This window comes from Heteronotia binoei, chromosome 1 (genome assembly GCF_032191835.1).
Source record: "Heteronotia binoei isolate CCM8104 ecotype False Entrance Well chromosome 1, APGP_CSIRO_Hbin_v1, whole genome shotgun sequence".
Classification (NCBI taxonomy): Eukaryota; Metazoa; Chordata; class Lepidosauria; order Squamata; family Gekkonidae; genus Heteronotia; species Heteronotia binoei.
The window spans coordinates 1,291,939-1,313,911 of NC_083223.1; the positions used below are offsets into that span (position 1 = coordinate 1,291,939).

The 21,973-nt window shown below is 45.5% G+C and overlaps 1 protein-coding gene across 2 annotated transcripts in view; it reads left to right on the plus strand.

Moving 5' to 3' along the window:
* Positions 1-403: 403 nt before the first annotated feature.
* Positions 404-21,973, plus strand: part of SNAP25 (synaptosome associated protein 25) — a 32,449-nt gene continuing 10,879 nt past the window's right edge. For both annotated transcript variants that reach the window (XM_060261491.1, XM_060261409.1), the window contains exons 1-3: positions 404-512; positions 1,915-1,956; positions 9,082-9,130. In XM_060261491.1, coding sequence (XP_060117474.1) covers positions 441-512; positions 1,915-1,956; positions 9,082-9,130 — 163 coding nt within the window. In that variant the 5' untranslated portion in view covers positions 404-440. The remainder of the gene's footprint in view (positions 513-1,914; positions 1,957-9,081; positions 9,131-21,973) is intronic.

Consider the following 21,973-nt stretch of genomic DNA (forward strand, 5'->3'; position numbering starts at 1 on the left):
TTGTGTACAGGCTTTTGTGATTCATAGCGCTCTTCTTCAGATAGGCAAAATGAAGATCATCCTTGGAAATTTTATGGGGGAAATTACTAGGATGGGGGGGGACTGAGGCAGAGAGGTTTGGTGTGAATTCCATCATGAATCTTTCGAGTATAAATGATCTGTGTAAAGGGGAGAGGGAGGGGGCTGGGTAGAACGGATTGGTGTGAATCCCGTCCTATTGGCTCTTTGTTGATCTCTCGCTCTGAATTTTGACACAGCTTGCCTTCTCAATGCCAGCCCCCGCTGTGGGCCAGAACACAGAGCGGTGTGGAGGGCCAGGTGCTTGACTTCAGACCCGCTAAGTTTGTGCTTTGCTGTCTGTTTCCTCTTGCAGGCTTGCAGGCCCGGGCAGAGACAGATACTTGACTCAGGGCTCCTGCCAACACACCCCCCCAGCCAAAATGGCCGAAGATGCTGACATGCGCAATGAGTTGGAAGAAATGCAGCAGCGTGCCGATCAGATGACTGATGAGGTGAGTCTCCTGGGGACAGAAATGGGGACACCAGAACCTCACAGAGCCTGTGGCCTGCAGTAGAAAATTGGCCGGTCCTTTTGGCCCAACTTTTCCATCCCGGGTGCCATTTTCACTGGGAATCCAACCTTCTTGTTAGATGATCACAGTTCAGCAGGGTCAGTTCTGTTAGACCTGCTGAGCCTGTCCGTACTGGATCTTTGCCTACTGGGTAACCCCAGCGTAGGATTCTGTTAGCAGCTGGAGTTCCTAAGTTCCTTTCAGCAAGAGTTGACTTGGCAGACTTTTCAATGGAGAAGGAAGCATGACTGTATCAGCTTTATTTGGGAAGTGTCATTTGTACCCTTTTCTGAACAGAATGCCTGGGATCTTATGCCTTTGTTCTGCATGTGTTTCTCTTTTGCTCCTGTGGAGTGCCCTTCTTCTGGCACTAGGCATTTTCCAGTTGTTCAAGACCAATGCTCAAAGTGCCTGATATGAGAAGAATGAATGAAGAACCAACTCTGCAACTCGGACTGCCAATCTCCTGCCAGCGGAGGGGGACTCTCCAGTTTGGGGGCCCCAACTCACTAGCATGGAGCAGGCTGCTGGGGATTCCTGCCTGGCACAATGACATCACCCAGAAATGACATCGTCACACCAGGCATGTCACGTTGGGGATGCTCTAAGATTCGCAGTAAAAACTCTATGGTATCATAGAGTTTTTACTGCGATTCCTAGAGTATCATGCTGGGGACACTCTAGGATTCACAATAAAACTCTATGGTAACATAGAGTTTTTACTTTGAATCACAGAACATCCCTTCTGGGTGACATCATTGCACTGCAAATGCAGAGCACGCAAGAGAGGAGTCCCCCGCTGCTGTAGTAGAGGGACTTGGCAGCCCTATCTGCAACAGATGATCCAAAGTATAGCGTGCCAGCCAATGAGTTTATCTCCTGTCTTATTGTTATTACTGAGATGTATCAGTAACAATCCAAGGTGCACCAGAGCACAGCTGCTCTTCTCGCTCATTTGATCCTATGGGGACTCTGATCAGGTGTTTTAAATAAATGAACAAATTTTGCCTGTCCCTCAAAAGCCACCTCTCACCTCTCCCACCACTGTTGACGAATATTGCTACCTTCCAACCCCTTTCAACCCCAAGCACTGAGCACTTCAGCTGAAGAATTCAAGGTTTGGTATGAATTCCCGTTGCCTCTTCGGCTTGAATCCTGCATAGAAAATCTTTCACTAACTCCCTGTATCCTGCTAGATTGGGAAAGGAGTCAGAAGATGGCCTTTAGCCCTTTTGTTTTGTTTCCCAATGTGTGTTCAACATGGTTAAACGTTGCATATCTCATTGCTGAAATCTGTACGCTGACACCTGTTTTTTTCTCTCTCCTTCCTTCTCCTTCTCAGTCACTCGAAAGCACCCGTCGTATGCTGCAGCTGGTGGAAGAGGTAAGGACTTTGCGCTTTATCGGGGATGTAAACAGATAACTAGGCTTCCTGGAACAACCTCCGCGGCTTGCAAGGTTAATCCTTCCTCAAGTTCAGTGTGAAGCAAACCTGGACTAATCTTGTTGAGCATCCCTCAAGGTTCTCTGATCTATCCTGCGACCTTCCAAACCCTGTGGCTTGGCACAGAACTTGCAGGCCATATCTATCTGCCTCTCTTAAAGCCAGGGTTTGGCATATAGAGGATGCCCTCTGTTAGGTTTTGCACAGAATCTATCACAGGACTTCTTGAGTAAATGTGAAAGAAGCTTTTAATGAGGAATCAGGTAGCAAACACTTGTAGCAGGTGCACACAAGATTACTTGTCTATCAAAAAAGCCCAGCAGGAACTCATTTGCATATTAGGTCACACCCCCTGACTTTACCATTGTTTAAAAAACAATTATGGGATTACAGTTGAAATACACTATAAGAAACACAAAACATGATATATATAGGCTACCATACTTTTACTTATGAATTTCACAAAAATATACAGTAAGAGACAATTTCCAATTTTTAACAGAGCCCGCTGTCTAGTCATACAGCATCCAATTAACTAGTTACAATAATAGATGCATTTCGTGTTGAAAATTGAAAATTGTTTCTTACTGTCTATTTTTGTGAAATTCATAAGTAAAAGTATGGTAGCCTATATATATCACAGTTATGTCTTGTATTACCATTATTTCACACAGGGCTTTTTTCGGTAGAAAAGGCCCAGCAGGAGCTCATTTGCATATTAGGCCACATACCCCGATGCTAAGCCAGTCAGAACTGTGTTTCTGCTAAAAAAAAAAAAGCCCTAGTCTTGGCAGACTGACATAAAACAAAAATTACAGTCCAAATATAGACTATAGGTTAACAGCCCATCATTTCTCTTAATGTCTCCTGCTCAGAAGTCTTTGAGTTAGTTCCCAGACTCCTGTTGTTACTCTTCTCCAAGGTCGCATTCCAGCTGGCAGACATCTTTCGTTGGTACGTATCTTCCGTTTCCAGGGAGACTAGATTTGGCCCTGGCTTCCCACAGTGGCTTACCCTGTACTGTGGCCGCCTCTGTCACCAACATTATTCTACATGCATCTTAAAAGAAATACAATGACTATATATGAGGGTTAGTAAATACTAGTGTTGCAGTGCATGGGTCAGTACAGTTGTGAGTATGTGTGCATGAGTACATATAGGACCACCTAAAACAGTACAGTTATGGATATATGAACATACTTTGGATAACTAGCTCTTCATTAGCAATGACAATACTATTGGGAAAAGCGATAGATGGTTTCTGAACCACAAGTTAGAGACAAATCCTTGTAAGGGACTTGTACCTGACGCCCTCACAATGCATGTCGATGGAATAGGAGGTGATTGTTTGGGGTGCCTTGCATATCGATTCCAAACAGTGAAATGTTTCCAGCCACTTGATCTTCATATGCAATAAGCAGGCCTTTTGCTGTAGCAGGAACTCCTTTGCAAATTAGGCCACACACCTCTGATGTAGCCAATCCTCCTGGAGCTTACAGGAGGTCCTGTACGGACAGCCCTGTAAGCTCTTGGAGGATTGGCTACAGGGGTGGAATTCTAGTAGGAGCTCCTTTGCCTATTAGGCCACACACCCCTGATGTAGCCAATCCCCCTGGAGCTTACAGGAGGTCCTGTAAGAACAGCCCTGTAAGCTCTTGGAGGATTGGCTACATCAGGGGCCTGTGGTCTAATAGGCAAAGGAGCTCCTGCTACAGAAAAAGCCCTGACCCTAAGAATCTACTGATAACACCCCTCACCCCAGAAGTGGTTATTTCTCCTCTGTGTGCCTGCAACATTTCCTTCTTCTCCCAACCTGCCAGTGAGTTCTGCCTCCTTTCTTTTTCCTTTGCACTTCCATTGTGGATCCTGCCTCCCTTGTATTACCATCCCTTTCTGCTTTCTGGGAAGTGTCTAATATTTTGATCATTCCGTCAGAACTAGCCTGCATATCGGGTTCAATGAGGAGGTGTTTAGTGAATGTCTCAAAAGAAGAAAAGGCTGTGAAAGTTGAGAGACAAAGGCAAGTTCTGCATGGGCCAAGGAGACGGGAATGGTAGTTGTGGATTTTCCAGGCTGTGTGGCCGTGATCTTGGCATTATGAGACCTAACGTTTCGCCAGCAACTGTGACTGGCATCCTCAGAGGTACAACCCAGAAAACTGGAGTTCTCTCTGGGTCAAATTGAGAAGAAGTTGGTAGGCACGTAATTTCTATCTACTTAGGCAGGTGGCGTAGGGCTGAGATTACCTTGTGGGAGCTTCCTGGGCTGTGAGATACTGATGGAGGAGCTTTCCTGAGGAGGTTCTTTTGTATATGGATTGGCTATTGAAATTGTAATCTTATCTGTAGTGCTGTTGTAAGTTGTAGGGCATTTTGTGATTTTCAGGACTGGAAGCCATGCCCTATTCATTTTTAAACTTTCTTCCTTCCTGTTGAAGTTGGGTTTATGTTTCTGGATTTCAATGGCTTCTCTGTGTAATCTGACATGGTAATTGGATGTGTTGTCCAGAATTAAAGTGTCTTGAAATAAGATACTGTGTCCTGTTTGAGTTAGTCTGTGTTCAGCCACTGCTGATTTTTCAGGTTGGCCAAGTCTGCAGTGTCTTTCAGGTTCTTTTATTCTTGTCTGGATGCTACATTGTGTGGTCCCGATGGAAACTTGTCCACAACTGCAGGGTATGCGGTATACTCCTGCAGAAGGGAGGGGGTCCCGTTGTGACCACATATTATATTTTTGAAGGCTCTAGTGTTCCATGATTAAGAAGTCCAGCCCTTGAAAAAGGGACTTATTTCATGTTGAAACAATCATTGGGCGAGGGACCGCGGCATGGTTTGAGTACAATTTCAGTCTTCCAGAGTCTGCCATTTTGGAGAGACCTTTCCTGTCTTTAATCTTCCAGTTTTCTTTGGGACTCTGTTTGAGGGACTCTTTGTCACTGAGCAGAATTGAGAGCCAGTTTGGTGTAGTGGTTAAGTGCGTGGACTGTTATCTGGGAGAACCGGGTTTGATTCCCCACTCCTCCACTTGCAGCTGCTGGAATGGCCTTGGGTCAGCCATAGCTCTTGCAGGAGTTGTCCTTGAAAGAGCCAGTTTGGTGTAGTGGTTAAGTGCGTGGACTGTTTTTTGGGAGAACTGGGTTTGATTCCCCACTCCTCCACTTACCGCTGCTGGAATGGCCTTGGGTCAGCCATAGCTCTGGCAGAGGTTGTCCTTGAAAGGGCAGCTGCTGCGAGAGCCCTCTCTGCCCCACCCACCTCACAGGGTGTCTGTTGTTGGGGGAAAAGATAAAGGAGATTGTGAGCTGCTCTCAGATTCAGAATGAAGGGCAGAGTATAAATCCAGTATCTTCTTCTTAGAGAGCCAGTTTGGTGTAGTGGTTAAGTGCGCTGACTCTTATCTGGGAGAACTGGGTTTGATACCCCACTCCTCCACTTGCAGCTGCTGGAATGGCCTTAGGTCAGCCATAGCTCTCATAGAGCTGTCCTTGAAAGGGGGGCAGCTTCTGGGAGAGCTCTCTCAGCCCCACCTACCTCATAGGGTGTCTGTTGTGGGGGGAGAAGATATAGGAGATTGTAAGCTGCTCTGAGTCTCTGATTCAGAGAGAAGCGCGTGGTATAAATCTGCAGTCTTCTTCTTCTTCCTCTTTACTAGTATGTATTGAATTGTTTATTAGTGTCTTTTTGTACTTCTGATGTATGCATTTAGTAGTTTATTAGCCTTCTTGTAATTTTCATACGCTATGCAGGTTTCTTTAATTTCAGTTTTATTATTTTTTCCCGTGGTTCCTGCTAATTCTTTATCAGTGGGCACCTGGCATTCTCAGTGAGCACTCATCTCACCTGTACAGGTGAAGGAACACAGAGAAGGGCCCCAGAAACAGGCAGGGTTTTACAGGCTATAACCAGCAATTGGAACTGTACCAAGAGCCAATAGGCAGATAGCACATAGGTCTTTTGATATTGGCAAGATTCTTTACTATGTGAAATGTCAAAGGCTTTATACAAAAATGATCTCTTCTCTGTCATTTTTTTTATCATTCAGAAAATAGATTATGTTTCTGAAATAGAATAAAATAAAATCTTTTGCATGAGGGTATTACAGATGCTTCCCATTAATGCTTCATAATGTTGCCAGGCCCCTCCGAAAAGGACGCCATTCAAAGCCCCCGCTGTTATCAGATGATTTCGAAGGATGCAGCTCTGTCGATGAGGCACAAACAATATTTCCACTTCAACCATTTGGCCTTTTGAAAGACAGAAAAAACATTACGCCTTGTTTTCATGAGAAACCAGCTTGGCCTTTAAATAGGTTGCCTGAGAAAAAAACAACAACTCAAAATGATCAAGAAAAAGGCTCGTTTCCAAACATGATCTATTAGTTCAGGGCAGCATCAAATTTCAGCTGGGAACCTTTCCCCCAAAGCATGAGTTGACATTTGGGTGAAATTTTCTTTCAAAATAATAACACTCTCCTAGGAAGAACTTCTCCTTTGGTTGCACTTCCCTACCTATCTATTGATAAAATGCTTGTGGGGAGGATAAGAAAGAAAGAAAGAAAGAAAGAAAGAAAGAAAGAAAGAAAGAAAGAAAGAAAGAAAGAAAGAAAGAAAGAAAGAAGACATCATTAATGAAAGGTTGGGGGAATGGAAGGGAAGAAGATGGAAGGGAGAAAGAAAGAGAGAAAGAGAAAGAGAAAGAGAGAGAGAGAGAGGAAGGAAGGAAGGAACGAAGGAACGAAGGACTAATGTTCTTTTGACCACTTCCTTTATAGCATGCTGTAACTGTGCCCAGTTTAGAAGCCTTCCAGAAGGCTTGTGGGTTGGACTCTGTGGATACATCCTGCTAAAGACCAAACTCCCCCAACCCAGGACTAGTATTAGTGTACCCTGAAATGTCCCCTGTTTTTGAGTTCTGCCCCCCTCACACACACCGCATCTCCCTTCTACTGCCTGCTTGTGAGCGCTTTGTCACTCCTGCACCCAGTTGTATGTGCCAACCGGCACAGCTGGAAAAGGAGTGTGCATGGTACACAAAGCGTTGGTGTTGCTGCTAGCCAGAGCAGTGTCCAGGAAAAGGGATGCACAAGGAAGTGGGGACATGTGGGTGAGTGAGCAGGCAGAGGGGCTTGGTTTGCTGTAGTGGTGAAGTGCACATACTCTTATCCGGAAGAGCCGGGTTTGATTCCCCACTCCTCCACTTGCAGCTGCTGGAAAGGCCTTGGGCCAGCCGTAGCTATCGCAGGAGTTGTCCTTGAAAGGGCAGCTGCTGTGAGAGCCCTCTCAGCCCCACCCACCTCACAGGGTGTCTGTTGTGGGGGAGGAAGGTAAAGGAGATTGTGAGCTGCTCTGAGACTCTGAGATTCATGTTGGGTTGGATCCAGCCAGTTTCCCCATTCAGAATTACTCAGTCCCTCCTTACTACAGCTTTTTGCCCACACGGTTCCCATGATGCCTCGCATAGCCTTTTGGGTGGTCAAAGGGAATCCCTTTCCCTTCTTTTCTAGCAGTTGAAAAGGTGGCACACACACACACTGTGGTGGGGAATGGTTTTCTTTTAAAAATGCAGGCCGTTACCTGAGGGTTTTTCCCCCAGATGAGCAAAAATGGAACAGAGGGCAGAATTTCATGGGGGCAAAGAGGAGTGCCAGCCTCCAGGCTCCCCTGGGATTACAGCTCTTCTCCAGACTACAGAGATCAGTTCCTCTGCAGAAAGAGGATGCTTTGGAGGGTGGACTCTGGGGCACTGCACCCCATTGAGGTCCCCGTTCTCCACATGCTCCACCCCCAAACATACAGGAGTTTCCCAACCTGAATCTGGAAACCCTAACCCCTCATCCCCTGATGGTGGCCAGGGGGCACCAGACAACCAAAGATCCCTTGGAGGAAGAGGAGGAGGAGAAGAAGAAGACCGTAGATTTGTACTCTGTCCTTCTCTCTGAATCAGAGTCTCAGATCAGTTCACAATCTCCTTCATCTCCCTCCCCTACAACAGACACCCTGTGAGGTGGGTGGGGCTGAAAGAGCTCTCCCAGAAGCTGCCCTTTCAAGGACAACACTGTGAGAGATATGGCTGACCCAAGGCCATTCCAGCAGGTGCAAGTGGAGGACTGGGGAATCAAACCCGGTTCTCCCAGGTAAGAATCCATACATTTCACCACGGCACCAGACTGGCTCGCTAAAAAAATCGATGCTTTGGAGGGTGGTCTTTATGGCACTAGACCCCATTGAGGTCTCTTTCCTTCCCAGGCTCCTCAAGAGTTTCCCAACCTTCCATTCCCAGCCAGTGGCCGGTGGGGGGCATGGCAACACTATGGGGCAGCCATTATGCAGAGACAGCTAACTTTTTTTTTTTAATGTGACTCTAGGAACTTTTAAAGCTTCAATTAGCATTGTGGGAGTGCGGAATGACGACTGGGCTGCCTTCGAATTAATTGCAATCTCTGATGAATAATTTGGTGATACCATGGAATTAACCCAGGTTATAGTTCACTGGAAAGAAGGGAGCAGACGGGGAGAATTGGGGAAATAATCTCTGGTGTGTGCAGAGGAAATGCCTGTGTGGTCCTTTGCTGTTGTGTCATTACGCAACCGACTTTGAACCTATTGGAATGCCCTGCAAGGATTTTTGCGGGGAAAGAATCACCTCCCTGCCTAACCTTGTGCACCCGTGTTGCTTCATTTTCCTTCTCTCACCCTATCTCTGCCTGCTAGCCCTTCCCACTGCCTACTCTTCCCCCCCCCCTCGCCACCTTCATCGATTTCAAAGTATGACTTCTCATGAGATACTGAATTAACCTTTCCTAATGAAAACTCTCTCCCCCCACTCATCCCCCTCTTTCACACTGCAGCCCTAATGATATTGGTGCAATGGAGAAGGCTCAATTTCTTTTGCACCCGTCTTCGATGTGACCGCTTCCTGTGGTTTCCCTCATCCCTTTCCCTGTCGGTCTTTGATCCTCTTGATTTTTGTTTCTGTATCGAGAACGTCTCGTTCTCTCACTAATTTCTCTCTTTCTTTCTCTGTCTCTGTCTCTTTGCCTCATCTTGCATCTCTTACTGGGACGTAGAGCAAAGATGCTGGTATCAGGACTTTGGTTATGTTGGATGAACAAGGAGGTAAGTCCAGATTGTTTACCTAAAACATTCAAAAGGATCATTATTCGACACACGCATGGTGCAGGGTGTTCGTACGGGTTCGATCTGCAATAGCGTAAACTAGAAACCTGATTATTAGCAATGGAAACCTTTAAAAAGTCTTTTCCAGTGTCAAGCGAAATGAACGGGGATTATTGAATGGACTGTGAACCAAATTGTTTCAACACAAATAAAAGGCAGAATTAACATTTTGATGATTGCAGCTGGTACCTTGGAGAACCCGAACGCTGTATTCTTGGATGTTCCGTTCAAATCCAGGAAACTAAAGACCCCTCCCGATGTCACAAACGCCCTACACAGAGAACTCTCTTGTCTGAATCAGAGGCTAAAGTTGCATGCGGAGTAGTCGACTGATGCATCTGGGTGATGCCAAAGCCAATCACAGGTTCCCAGTGCATGTCCTTGCACCAAAATGGATGCAGGAGTGGTGGTAGAACTTGACTATATGCCTGCAGTTTGCATGCTTTTTCATGCGTGCTAATGCTCTCCACGCACAATGCATGTAACATGTGAAGCAGACAAGTACATGTGTTTAGGATTAAAAAAACAAAGAAACACTACAAGACTATCCTTCCGGCAAGGGGCGCCTTTAGATAGCCCAGGAGCATGGCGCTCAACCCCCGTTCCCGGGCATTGAAATAGACCTGGTGGGGAAGGGGAGGAGGAGGCAGCTGGGGAGCGGACAAACTAGGTATTTGCCTATGGAGGAGGGGGAAAGGGTGAATTCAGTGACCCCACTCTGCCAGCGCCCTAGGCAACCACCTAGTTTGCCTAGTGGGCGAGCCAGCCCTGACTGCTTCTCAAAAATGTGACTGACTGACTGAAAAATGGGAAATGGGTAATGTGGCATGTGGGTCAGAGCTGTCCTCTCACTGTATTGCACTTTAATAGAAACATGGTGAGGCCGTGCCACGACCTTTGCCTTGAAGAATGATGTCATTTCCTGTGATAATTAAAAAAAGCGGGGGGGGGGGACGTAACCTGAAGTGAAATGAATGAAGATTCAGGCGGGTCACTCCGTTGGTCCGAAGCAGCGGGACAAAGTTTTGAGTCCGGTGGCAGCTTTAAGATCAACCCAGTTTTATTCTGGGTATTAAATTTCATTGGCCCTGAACTTCAAGTCTGTGGAATTGGACTAAGAACCTTCACATTAAGAATGAAGAACCCACATTAAGAATGAAGAACTGACACATTCAGATCTTAACTTTTAGGTTCCTAACTTCCTCTGATCAATCAAACAGTTTCCATTTTGCTGCTCCGTTACATGACTCAAAATATATATTTGTCCCAGTTTTATTTTTCTGCAGTGCTGTTTTGGTGATTTCCACTAACCGCTTCAGTCCGAAGTAAAACCAGTCCACACTGCAGACATTTTTAAACAACGACAATAACAATACTTAGCATTTTGGGAGCTCATTCAGAATGTTTTGTGTCTGTAGGCACAGTCAAGAAAGCACAGCCTTGCCAATAACTCAAGGGATTTAATGAATTCCTTGGTGAAATTTCATTTCATAGATGGTTCTGCCTTCTTCCTTGAGATTAATGGGATCCGATCCCAAGACAACCCACTCTCTTTACTGTTTTAATGCTCCCTGTTTTAGCAGCTAATATGCTGAACCCAGTAAATCAGATGCTACATTTTCATTAATGCCAATAAATGCCCTGTGTGGGGGATGGGGGGGGCAACCATAGAGCCATGGCATTTATTTATTTAATAGATTTTATTAGTCGCCATTCACCTGAAGGATCTCGTGGTGACTTACAGCATTAAAACCAATAAGGTAAAAATAACATAAAAACAACAAATATAGAATGTTAACATTAAAATATTAAAATGCACGGCTAGCACCGTACCACTGTTAAAACAGCCCAAACATGTGGTTACTCTCCAAAGGCCAACCTAAAGAATTCAGCTTTGCAGGCCCTGCAGAAACTAAACAAGTCTGGTAGGGCACAGGTGCCATCCAAGAGTGCATTCCACAGGGGAGGGGCCACAGCTGAGAAGGCCCTGCTCCTGGTGACAGTTAAATGAGCCATCCTGGGGGCAGTCACCATCAAGAAGCCCCTGGACAATGACCAAAAGGAGTGCAAGGGGTTGTAACAGGAGAGGAGGTCCCATAGGCTAGGGTTGCCAGCCTCCAGGTGGGGCCTGGGGATCTCCTGCTTTTACAACTGATCTCCAACTGGCAGAGATCAGCTCCCCTGGAGAAAATGCAATATAAGTAACTGGTACTGATGTACATGAAATAATTACAAAAAATCACCTGTCAAGAATAAAGATATTCACACTCTCAATGCGTATACATGCATTTGATTTAGTGCAAATATAAGACAAAATAGAACAAAGGAACAATAAGGTATTTGCACTCCCCCAATTCATGCACTTAAAATTTCTACATAGGAAACAACCTTAACAAAGTTCATAAGTAAGTACTGTAGGGTTGAGTCCTTAAAGGTTCCACTTGTGACGCTGGAGGAACCATATAGAAAAGAATCCTCATGGTTTCGCTTGTCCCATACTTTGTCAGCCTCTTTTCTCACCATTTTCTGGAGCCACAGTAACTTTGTTCCAGACACGGATCAACGCATGCTCTAAACCTCTGCTGTCGGCTCTCTGGAGAAAATGGCTGCTTTGGAGATGGACTCTATGACGTTGGTCCCTGCTGAGCCCCATCCCCTCCGCAAACTGTTTTTCCTCGCTAAACACCAGATTCGTCATCGCCTTTCCTCTTTCCCTTGTCTGCTCCACAAAGACCCAGCTGATGTTCCGGCCTGCACTGCAGGAAGGGCGGAGCCAGGGAAGAAGCCAGAACTGAGCCTGGAGGTTGGCATTCTGATGTCACACCAAACTGGAGTATCCAGTTTCACACCCACACTGCACAATGCGCTTGCAGTTAACTTGGAGCGCACTTTGCCACTGGATGTGACCGTGTGAGGAGGCAAAATCCACCAGCAAATGATCACAAGTAACACTGAAAGTGGATCGGAAGTGCATGTGTGAAAACATTAGCGTAGTTAACCTACCAGTTTCAAAACCGTGGTTTCATATCTTGGCTAAACGTACCCCTAACTTCAGTTGGTGGAGTGGCCCCCTCTTGGATTTATTTATGTATTTAGGATAGATACTTAGGATCAATGCTCCCTCTAAGCTGTGGAGCTTTGTGAGCAAAAAGTCTACTTTGTGAGCTCCTGGCATTAAAGTTGTGAGCTCCTGCATAAATTAGCTGGCTTTGGGGCCATTTTTCCTGAGCTAAGACAAACATGTGTGAGCCGGAGGCTAAAAACCTGTGAGCTAGCTCACACTAACTCAGCTTAGAGGGAACACGGCTTAGGATACTTCTATGCCACCTCTTCAGAGTCCTGCTCGAGGCGGTTTGCAATGACAACAACAGAACAATAAAAAAAGCCATTATAAACAAGCCATTGGACACAAATGGCATAAAAACTCTAAAGCAGACTTCACACCAGAAGCAGACCATTAGAAAAGCTGGCAAGATAACCCCTCTAATTTATCATTCTGACCATAGATAAAGCAGAGGCTTGGAGCCACAGACAGAAGGGATTTCTGCCCACACTTTCGCACCTCTCCTTCTGACGGTAGTCCAAAATACTCCCAGAAATGCTGCTCTAAGTTGCAGGAAAGGGGGCAGTCAAGAACAGCATGGGGAGGAATTGGAGGTCATTGTGGAGGGGGGGACAGTGGAAATTGCCCCCTCTTCTGTTCCTGGAATCTTCTGTTGAATCCAAACTGCTATGACACATGAACTTCATTGTCCTGGACTGAGAGCAGCTCAACATGAGAAGGTCCCTTCTGTGGCCCAGCTTAGAAGCAGATAATAGTGGTCCTCCATTCCTGCTGACCAGTGAGATCCAAAGCCAGAGGCAAGCCGCAGCATTGCATGAAGGGGAAAAGACAGGACTTATTGAAGTCACCTTAAATTGATCCAGGGTGTACCTTGGCTAGTTGCCCTCTGAGGGATATGGTTACTGTTTTCTCAAGTGCAAAGCTGGTCCATAATTCAGGCCCTGGGAATGCAATGATCACTGCACCATATTCAGTGTTCTTCAGCCATATCCAGGCCTCAGATTCAGCAGGAGCTCACAGAAGCACATTTCTCACAGCCCCTCCTCCACCTCCCCACCTACCTTGTCCATTGAATAGTAGGTGCAGCTGCATAACAATCCCTGGATGAGGAGAGCGGGCAGCCAGCCAGCCACCAGAGGCTTTGCCACACCCCCAGCAGCCCTCATTCACCCCTGGAGAAGCCCACACCACCCTTTCTCCACTTCTTATGGGATTTTGGGTGGCTTGCTGGGCTTTTGACTGGGATAGGGAAGGGCTGGCCCAGAAAAGCCCCAGGTGAGCGAGGCCTGCTTGGGCTGGCTGGATCTCTAGCCAGCCCAAGCAGGCCTCGCTCACCCGGGGCTCTCCCTTCTTGTGTCATGTTGCTTTTGGCTGGTGAGGGGATGGCATATGCTAATGAGTTATGCTAATGAGCTCTATTACCTATTTTTTTACAAAATGACCCCTGACGATGTCTGAGTAACTTTTTTTTAAAAGCGAGGTTGGATGAATGTCTCAACGTTTCTTAACAAAGCATTGTGATTTCATGCTTGCATGCAGAGAGCCCGCTCGGCCTCCCAGACCCCCCCCCCCAGCTGTTTGTGCCCCCCTGCCAAACTCACAGAAGTCACCGCCACGTATCTGATTGCATTAATCTTGCCGTGTGATCTTTTTCAGACGACTCCCCGTCAGCAGAAGTTACTTAGCTTTCTTAGGCGCTATAGAGATCGAGATGTTGACATGGATGATTTAAATAATCTTTTTTTAAAAAAAAAAATCACAAAGGGCATAGAAGCCATCAAAGATTTCAGGTTTTCATGGCTGGTAACATCATTAGGGTTTGTAGAATCTTTCGGGCTCAAGTGCCGTGTTCTACTGGAGAAAGTTTTTCTTCCAGACGTTTCGTTCTCAGCTGCGGAGAACATCCTCAGTGGCGTTGCAGCTGAGCCATTGCAATGCCACTGAGGATGTTCTCTGCAGCTGAGAACGAAACGTCTGGAAGGAAAACTTTCTCCAGTAGAACACGGCACTTGAGCCCGAAAGATTCTACAAACCCTAATGGCATAGAAGCCCTTTAGGATTTCCCTTCTGTTTTTAGGTTTTCCTAGGTGGCTTGTACGCCTTCACATTGCAGATAATTTACAAGGCAAAAAAGATTTAAAAAAAAAAAAAAACCTCAGGCAGCAATGCAAATAACACACAACAGAATTTATTTCTTGATCAGGAACACACGGGAATGCAGTTCTGGCTGGCTTGGTGTCAGGGTGTGTGGCCAAATATGCAAATGAGTTCCTGCTGGGCTTTCTCTACCAAAAAAGCCCTGTGCAAAACAATGGTGATGTCCAGGGGTGTGGCTTAATATGCAAATGAGTTCCTGCTGGGCTTTTTCTACCGAAAAAGCCCTGATTTATGGTACAAAAGCTCAGATGTTTTGGAGATCATTTGCTATGGGGCAGCAGTGAGGCGTGTTTAGCCCCACACTAAGATTTTCTTCGAGGCCACCTAGATCTGAAGGAACAAGGTGGGTTATAAGAGGGACACAACCAATTTCAGCTGCAGGCTGAACAGTGAAAAACGAACATTCGGAAGGGCTTTGGTGCATACCAATCACGAAGACTGTAGATGCTTTTACTATAGCAGTGATTCCACATAGACTTTTTTTTGTTTAAGGTATTTGTGAGTTCAGACCATCTGGAATGAGCAGTCCTTGGTCTCCTGACCTGGAAAGGAAAATGTAGGGCTGAGTGGGGCTGGATACACTTTCCCAGATGCCAGAAAATGGCTCCTGTTGAAAAATAGTCCTTACTGGAACAACGTTTAAAAGTCTCCCTTGAGATGAATGCCATTTCCACTTTGTGTCACTTCGGGACTATCCCAAAGGAGGCGTATTGCTTCAAAGATGGTCTCACCAGTGGTTATTTTGGAAGTTGATTTCAGCGCCAGGCACGATGCCTGGAAAACCAGAGCTAAATGACAAGCAAGCTTCTGAGTGTGTGAAGAATATGTCTCTAACACTCAGGAGCAGTGTTAACTCTCAGCTGAGTTAGCGTGAGCTCGCTCACAGTTTTTTAGCCTCTGGCTCACACATTTCCGTCTTCGCTCAGGAAGGATGGCCCCAGAGCAGACTAATTGATGCAGTAGCCAAATCGCTCGCTCACGGCTTTAATGCCAGTAGTTCGTGAAGTACAATTTTTGTTCACAAGACTCTACAGCTTAGAGCAGGGGCGTCAAACATGCAGCCCGGGGGCTGAATCAGGCCCCCAGAGGGCTCCTATCAGGCCCCCGAGCCACTGGCTGTCATCTGCTTCCTTCTCCCTCTCTCTCTCGCCTCCTTCTGCATCACAGCTTGCTTTGCAAGGCTCTCTCAATCACACTGCAGAGCTACTGAGCCAAGCCTCTTTTCCTTCCGTTGGCTGAGGCTCCCCCCTCCTGATCCCCTGGAGAATCATAGAACCATAGAGTTGGAAGGGACTTCTAGGGTCATCTAGTCCAACCCCCGCACAATGTAGGAAACTCACAAACACCTCCCCCCTAAATTCACAGGATCTTCATTGCTGTCAGATGGCCCTCTAGCCTCTGTTTAAAAACCTCCAAAGAAGGAGAGTCCATCACCTCCCAAGGAGGAAGCCTGTTCCTCCCGAGAAAGCCTGTTCCACTGAGGAACCGCTCTAAAGATCAGGAAGTTCTTCCTAATGTTGAGCTGGAAACTCTTTTGATTCAATTTCAGCCTATTGGTTCTGGTCCTACCTTCCGGGGCCACAGAAAACAATTCCAACCCATCCTCTATATGGAAGGAAAGAGCCAGAGCTTCCTTTGCCCAGTTCCCTAGATCCCATGGGAGAGGTACAAAGAAAGCACCTTTAAGACCAAGTGCTTCTTTAAGTGTGTTTTAAGATTTTTTTTTAAAAAAAACCTCTTTAATTGTGTTTGTGTCTTTGATAAAGTTTATATATCTGCTACCTAATCTTAAATAGGCACACACATCGTCCGGCCCAACAAGGCCCAGCCCAACAAAGTCTCATTTATGTTAGATCCGGCCCTCATAACACATGAGTTCAACACCCCTGGCTTAGAGGGAGTATTGCTCAGGAGCTATAAGAAACATGCACTCATCTGGGATTAGGGACAAGAGAATCCACACTGGAGAAGGAAGTAACTTTGAGACCTCAGAAGCCACCACAGGTCTTTTTCTGTTTAAGAAGGACTCATCAGCTGCATCGTTCATCCTGCCTGAAACTTTCCCCTGTCCCTTGACAGCTCAAACATGGAAATAGAAACGGTCCCTATTGCTCCACAGGGACTCCCTGAGTTTAAGGGAGAGCCAGTTTCGTGTGGTGGTTAAGTGCACGGACTCTTATCTGGGAGAACCGGGTTTGATTCCCCACTCCTCCACTTACAGCTGCTGGAATGGCCTTGGGTCAGCCATAGCTCTCGCAGAGTTGTCCTTGAAAGGGCAGCTGCTGTGAGAGCCCTCTCAGCCCCACCCACCTCACAGGGTGTCTGTTGTGGGGGAGGAAGGGAAAGGAGATTGTGAACCGCTCTGAGACCCTTGAGTGGAGGGCAGAATATAAATCCAGTATCTTCTTCTTCTTCTTCTTCTTAAGACATCCTTCTGAGGGCTTCCTAGCAGATATACACTGGCCCTCCCAGCAGCAGAAGTCAGACCTGAAGTATCAGATCCTACACAGAGTTATTCCGGTCTCAGGCTGCAGGAATCAGTCTGTTCAGGGCTGCAACGGGAATCCGCTTTTTTTTTTTAAAAAAATTTATTTTATTAAATTTAACCTAATACAAAGGAAGCATAAGAAAAATGAATAATAAAAATATAAATCTAACATACAAGGATCCACTTTAGACCATTGGATGCATAAAACAAACATTTTACTAAACATTTTACTCAATACATAATGTATTAAGTATTAAGAAATGAAAAATAGCCTATAATTCATTCTATTAGGCAAAAAAGAAATTTCCCCAAAGAATTCGAAAACTGGGGCCCAAAGCAAATCATAATCTATAGTCAAATCAGTATCATTATCGAAGAAATCCATTGTCTTTCCCATTACATACTGGTCCCATAACTTATCATACCATATTGCAATCGTGGGGTTATGTGGGGGTTTCCAATTTTTAGCAATCGTCATATGAGCTATCGCCAACATTGTTGAGATTAAAATTTTCTGACCTTTATACACCAACATCAGGCCAGATATCAAATAAAAGAAGTTTAAAATCTACTGGAATGGCTAGATTGAATATAAGTTTTATTTGCTCTTCCAGTTTGGTGTAGTGGTTAAGTGTGCGGACTGTTATCTGGGAGAACCGGGTTTGATTCCCCACTCCTCCCCTTCACCTGCTGGAATGGCCTTGGGTCAGCCATAGCTCTGGCAGAGGTTGTCCTTGAAAGGGCAGTTGCTGTGAGAGCCCTCTCCAGCCCCACTCATCTCACAGGGTGTCTGTTGTGGGGGAGGAAGGTAAAGGAGATTGCGAGCCGCTCTGAGACTCTTCGGAGTGGAGGGTGGGATATAAATCCAATATCTTATTATTATTATTCCGTTTTTGACCCTGTTGGACATTCCCACCACTTATGATACGGGGAGCCTTTTAGTTTTGCTACCTCAAAGGCTAGAGGAAAGTAATTGGGAAATTATCTGGAACTCCCTTCCACTAAGGCTAAAAGCATTGGTATCCAACTCCAATTTTTTAAAAATGTATTCACTTTGGTATTTAAACCAGGCCACGATGAATAAAATCTCTACGGTCTCAAGTCCAGATTGTTGGAGGAATTGTAAAACTAAAGACTTCCTGGACTGGGATAATTATAGAATATATGAGTTTACCATGGTGGATATTTCACTCTAATTTGTCTTCCTGTGTAACAAAGTTTGAATCCAGTAGTGAACTTTTCAGACCAACAAAGTTGTATTGAAGGTACGAGCTTTCCTTTGCATACACACTTCCTCAGATACACGGAAATCGAAGGGAACAGTTCGAACATAAAAGCAGAGGCTGACTGGCAGATTAGCATGCAACATAATAATAATAATAATAATACTTTTTATTTATATCCCGCCCTCCCTGCCGAAGCAGGCTCAGGGTGGCTCACAACATTTTAGTGCAATACAATACGATACAATATAATACAATACAATAAAATCACATAATTCAGTAAATACTACATTACAAAACCATCATTTAAATCAACATTCTAATTAAAATTAACAGTTATGGTGCTAAATTACAGGTTTTTAATAAATTGATGGCGGAATACAACAGCAGGGAATCTATCATTAGCTCAGCATTCAGCAAAGGCCATCTTAAAGAGAGTGGTCTTGCAGGCCCTGCGGAATTGGTCAAGACTCCACAGGGCCTGCACTTCATCCGGAAGTTGATTCCATAGGTGTAGAGCTGCGATAGAGAAGGGCGCGATCCCTTGTGTTCTTCAGTTTGGCCTCCCTCGGCCCAGGGATATTCAGCTGGTTCTTTCCCGCTGACCTCAGTGCTCTCTGGGGTTCGTATGGGGAGAGACGGTCCCTCAGATAGGCAGGTCCTTGACCATATAGGGCTTTAAAGGTAATAACCAGCACTTTGTACCGCTGACCTCAGTGCTCTCTGGGGTTCGTATGGGGAGAGACGGTCCCTCAGATAGGACCATATAGGGCTTTAAAGATAATAACCAGCACTTTGTACCGAACCCGGTATGCAACCGGCAGCCAGTGCAGTCCGCGCAGCCCCGGCTGTATGTGCTCCCACTTCGGGAGCCCTAACAACAGCCTAGCCACTGCGTTCTGCACCAGCTGCAGCTTCCGGGTTCAGCACAAAGGCAGCCCCATGTAGAGGGCATTACAGTAATCCAGTCCTGAGGTGACCTTTGCATGGATCACTTTTGCTAGGTCCTGGCACTCAAGGAAGGGGGTCAACTGCCTCACCCATCTAAGATGAAAAAACGCGGACTTGGCAGTGGCCTCTATCTGGGCCTCCATTGACAATGAAGGCTCCAGTAGCAGCCCCAAGCTCTTGACTTGGTGCATCGCTTTCAGCGCAACACCGTCAAAAACTGGGAGAGGAATTTCCCTTCCCAGAGCACCACAACTCAAGCAAAGGACCTCTGTCTTCATTGGATTCAGCTTCAATCCACTCAGCCTGAGCCAACCTGCCATGGCTTGCAGCGCCAGGTCCAGGTTTTTTGGGAAGCAGTCAGGCCGGCCGTCCATTAGTAGATAGAGCTGGGTGACATCCGCATATTGATGACACCCCAGCCCACACCTCTGGGCAATCTGGGCAAGGGGGCATATGTAGATGTTAAATAACATCAGAGAGAGAACTGCTCCCTGTGGCACCCCACAATCTAGTGAGTGCCTCTGGGACAGCTCTCCCCCAATTGCCACCCTTTGTCCCCGTCCATCAAGGAAGGAGGAAAGCCACTGTAAGGCCAACCCCCTAATCCCTGCGTCGGCGAGCCGACGGGTCAGTAACCAATGGTCGACCATGTTGAACACGGCTGAACGGTCTAACAACATCAGCACCGCCACGCCGCCTCGATCCAGATGCCGCTGGGTGATGAAGGTGTTTAACAGATTCAGGAATGACAAGCTTAGTTTATATTTGTTTGGGTTTAATTCCAAGAGGAAAACAGAGCGAAGGAAATAAATATGTCTAAATTAGAGATAGATTTTATCGTGAGACCTCATTGCCCCTTCCTCTCCATCTCACCATATTTCCTTAGCAGTCCTTACCGCCACTCCCCTCCCTCCTCTCCTCCAACTTATCCCCCTTCCCATCTCTTCCGCTGGCAGTCTCTGTTTCTTCCTTACCTTCCCTCTCCCACCTTAGTTTTCTTTTTCTTTTCTTTTTTGCCTCACCTGTTCCTCCCTCTTTGTTTTCACTCTTCCAATCCCATCCCATCGTATCCCTTTCAGTTTATTTTCCCTTCTTCCAGTATTGGTACTAATCGAGGCTGAGAATTTTCAATGAAAGTAAGATTTGTGCTGTTTAAACAAATATGCCTTTACTCTGTTTGTATGCATGGCTCAATGAATATGACCATTTCCTTGTCTATTTTTGCTATTAGGCAATAATCAAACTGCGTAGGATGGGTTTATCAGCTTCGGGAAGAAATGAAATATTGACAGGATCTTTTTTAGTCTATCCTTGATGTTATACTAAATTTAGATGTTTATAGTTTTAAATGGCATTTTCTTTTATAATATATTTATATTGCCTCGTACTTCCTATTATATCTTATTCTTATCAACAAATACCTAATAAAGGTTTCAGTATCAGATATAATTGTGGAATGTTGAGATACGAGACAGGGATATTGGCTTCTTATCTCACTACATATACATTGGATCTTAAATTTGTACCACTTTGCATTCTGAGCTACTGACTACCAGCTATGTGTGGCTTTGCTCACTGTACCAGATTCCTCGTCTGATGAAGTGTGCTTAGAGAGCACACGAAAGCTTACATTCTGAATAAAACTAAGTTGATCTTAGTTGGTGCAACTTGACTTCTATTTTGTTCTATGACTTCAGACCAACACGGCTGACTAATTGGATCTATGCTATCTTCATTCAGCCTTTACATCTGTATTCTCACCAATCCCCAAGAAGGGCCATATGTCCCCTTTATTTCATTTCTAATTTGGAACAACAGATGTGAATAGCAAATTGTAACATAATGTAATGAACCATCAAATGTAATGTAATTCGGAGTGGTAAGTTGGAAGGTATTTCTCTGGTCTGGGGAGAGGGGGGGAGAACTCCACACAAGAAATTGCCCCAATTCAAAGAAAATGATGCTGTAAGGTCACCTCTGTGCTTAAGAGGAGATGGATGGGACGTAACAGCAGAGTCTCTCAGGTAATTACTCTCAGCACTCCACAATTAAGGATACATCAATCTCCAAATCAGACGTATTTATTTCCTTCACTATGTTTGTCTCCCCGCAATTGAAACCAAACAATTGAAACCATATAAACGAAGCTTGTTATTCCTGAATCTGATTATTATCTTCATTTTGTTGTATGCTATGTACTGCTCACTTTCTACCTGTATGTATGGACTGGAATTCTCCATGTCATTGTACCTGAAGAAGCATGCCTGCACATGAAAGCTCATACGTTGAATAAAACTTGGTTGGTCCTCAGTGTGTCTGACTGGACCCAAACTTTGATCTACTGCTTCAGACTAACATAACTGCTCTCCTGAATCTGTCTTCCTGTCTAGTTGTAGCTTAGGACACACGAAGAAGCCTGTTAGCGAGTTATGTTGGCTCACTGTGAGTAAAGCATTTCCAGTCAAAGCTTAAGATAACCCATTAGCAATAACTCCAAGGACACCCCCCCCAAACCCTCCCCCCCTCATCCAGTGCATCTTAACCATGCTACTAAGACCAATCCCACCCAGATATGGCACCCAGAAAAATCTGTCTCCCAACCACACACCCTTCATGACTATGAGATCAATTGCTATCGACACCATCAATCTCGCTGACACTCTGGCTTATCCTTCACTTTTGATACAGAGATTTGGAAAAAGAAAACCTTCCTGAAGACACGGGACAGTAACAGTTATAATTCTTACCCCCTCTTCTCTCCAAACCAACCCTTTCATTTCAAGGATCAGACTCATTTCACCTTTGTGGGTTGTACCATTTTCTTCTCCTCATTTACAGGCAAATGCATCTGTCTTCTTTTTGGTTCCTGTGCAGGAAATCAGTACAGGACGTGCTTTGAG